At 63.6% G+C, this 1924-nt stretch overlaps 2 protein-coding genes across 2 annotated transcripts in view; both read right to left on the bottom strand.

The window, feature by feature from the left end:
- AMSG_06894 (glutaminyl-tRNA synthetase) overlaps nucleotides 1-215 on the bottom strand; it is a gene marked incomplete at its 5' end in the record, with an annotated part of 3075 nt that extends 2860 nt beyond the window's left edge. Inside the window, one exon of the mRNA XM_013901491.1 lies at nucleotides 120-215. Within this exon, the coding sequence (XP_013756945.1) occupies nucleotides 120-215 (96 nt within the window). The remainder of the gene's footprint in view (nucleotides 1-119) is intronic.
- Nucleotides 216-402: 187 nt separating this feature from the next.
- On the bottom strand, nucleotides 403-1700 carry AMSG_06895 (SGT1a). The gene has a single exon (XM_013901492.1). It carries the CDS (start codon nucleotides 1582-1584, stop codon nucleotides 424-426), a length of 1161 nt encoding a protein of 386 aa, XP_013756946.1. The 5' UTR covers nucleotides 1585-1700; the 3' UTR covers nucleotides 403-423.
- Between the last annotated feature and the right edge of the window lie 224 nt (nucleotides 1701-1924).

Below are 1924 nucleotides of genomic sequence, written 5' to 3' on the forward strand. Positions count from 1 at the left end.
TCCCCCCCCTCAGTCCCATGATAATTGCACCATGGACAATGCATGGCACAGGGCATCCACACTGCCCACCCCCTCCCCTCCCCCCTCCCCCTCCCCTTCCCCCATAGTCATCCACATACCACAGCATGGAGCTCAAGAATGAGCTGGGTAAGCTTGGTGTTGTTGAGAGTGTCAGGATGGCATCCAAGCTCGGTAATGACGGCCTTGGCGTCCATGTTGGTCTTCTTGGCAACAGAGTCGTATCGGTCGCCTCCTTCCCGTTTGCCCTCTTTGCTCTTTGGCGGCGGTTTTGTCATCGTCGCCGTCACCGGCGCCGAACCACACACTGCATCGAAGCCGACGAGTCAATAGGTAGGAGAGGGGATTCATCGAAGAGGGGAAGGTTCTAGCTTCTTGGGAGAAGGGTGGCATGCAGGTTTATTGCTAGCTGCTGTCGGACGGCTTGGTCGGCTTGCCCAGCTCCTCGTCAACCCACGAGCGCTTGACCATGCCCTCGGGCGGAGTGCCCTCGACATAGCCCTTGGAGGCATCGGCCCATTGGGTGGTGAGCACCGTTCCACCCGACTCGACAAACGACTTCTTCATGGCGCGGCGGGTGTCCTCGTCGGCGTTGGCGTAGATCTCCTGGAAGAGCTTGTTGAGCGGGTCACCTTCCTCGTCCTTCTCCTTGCCCACCTCGTGCTCGAGGGCGTCCCAGTTGATGTGCTTCTTGGACGACGACGGGTACGCGTGCTTGTTGACCGTCGACGCGTCGTCAAACGGCCGCAGCGTTGTCGCCTCGCCCTCGAGCTCGCCCCAGTTGAGCGGGTGCTTCTTCTTCAGCTTGAACTCGATCTTCATCCGGGTATTGACAAACGACGACGCCTCGGGGTCGATGGCGTCAGTCAGATGCCAGGTGTGATCGTAAGCGCTGCCGTCCTTGAGCGTCGTCTTGACATGCACCTTGCGCTCGGAAAAGTTGACCTCGGTCTCGGCCTTGCTTGTCGCCTTGGCGTAGAGCGAGAGCATGACGTACTCCTCGCTCTGGTACCAGTCGAACCGAACCGACGACGGCGCTGGCACAAACGGCTGCTCGGCCGGCGGCGCCTGTCCGGCGGCGGCGCCGGCAGCGGTGGTAGCCACCGCCTCGGACGAGGGCGGCGGCGCCGAGGTTGACCCCGCGCCGGCCGCCGGTGTCGACGTGGCCACAGCCGGCTTGCCGCCCTCGCTGGCCAGCTCCGCCTTGCACTTGCGGATCCATGTCTTGAACGGCTTGTGGTTCGGCTTGATCTCGGCACCCGCCTGGAAGGCGGCCAGCGCCGAGGCAAACTCGTCGAGGGCAAACAGCGCCAGGCCCTTGCGCATGTACGCCATGTGCATCGTCGGATCGATGGCCAGCGCATCGTTGGCGTCCTGTAGCGCCTCCATGGCATCATCCAGCTTGAGCGAGGCCGCCGCCCGCGACGACAGAGCCGCCGCCAGAGCCTCCGACTCGCCTCCATCCCGAGCGGCATCAATACCTTCCGAGTACATGGCCACCGCCGTCTCGTAGTCCTCCTCCACCATGGCCGCGTGCCCTGCGTTCACCTTGTCTGTCCACGACATGCTTGTCCTTCCCGCGTCTGCCGGTAACGGTATGGGTACGGGTGCGGGTGCGGGTGCGGGTATGGGTATGGGTATGGGTATGGGTGGGAGTGGGCCTGGCTACTTGCGCGTGAGACCGGTGTGCTGCAGCCTGTCCAGGTCTCGCTTGCCTGTCTCTCGCCCCACCTTCGTGAAGGTCGGCGAAAGTGAGCCGTCCGGTCGCTGGTGCCCCCCCTCACTTTTGCCACTGCCCAGGTACGCACCACAGGGGGATCAACGAGATCTGGCTAAACAGCGACCTGGAAGGCGGCGGGGGGGGGGGGGGGGGGGGTGGGGGGGGGGGAGTGATGTTAGTCTTCTC

This window comes from Thecamonas trahens (genome assembly GCF_000142905.1).
Source record: "Thecamonas trahens ATCC 50062 unplaced genomic scaffold supercont1.29, whole genome shotgun sequence".
Lineage (NCBI taxonomy): Eukaryota > Apusomonadida > Apusomonadidae > Thecamonas > Thecamonas trahens.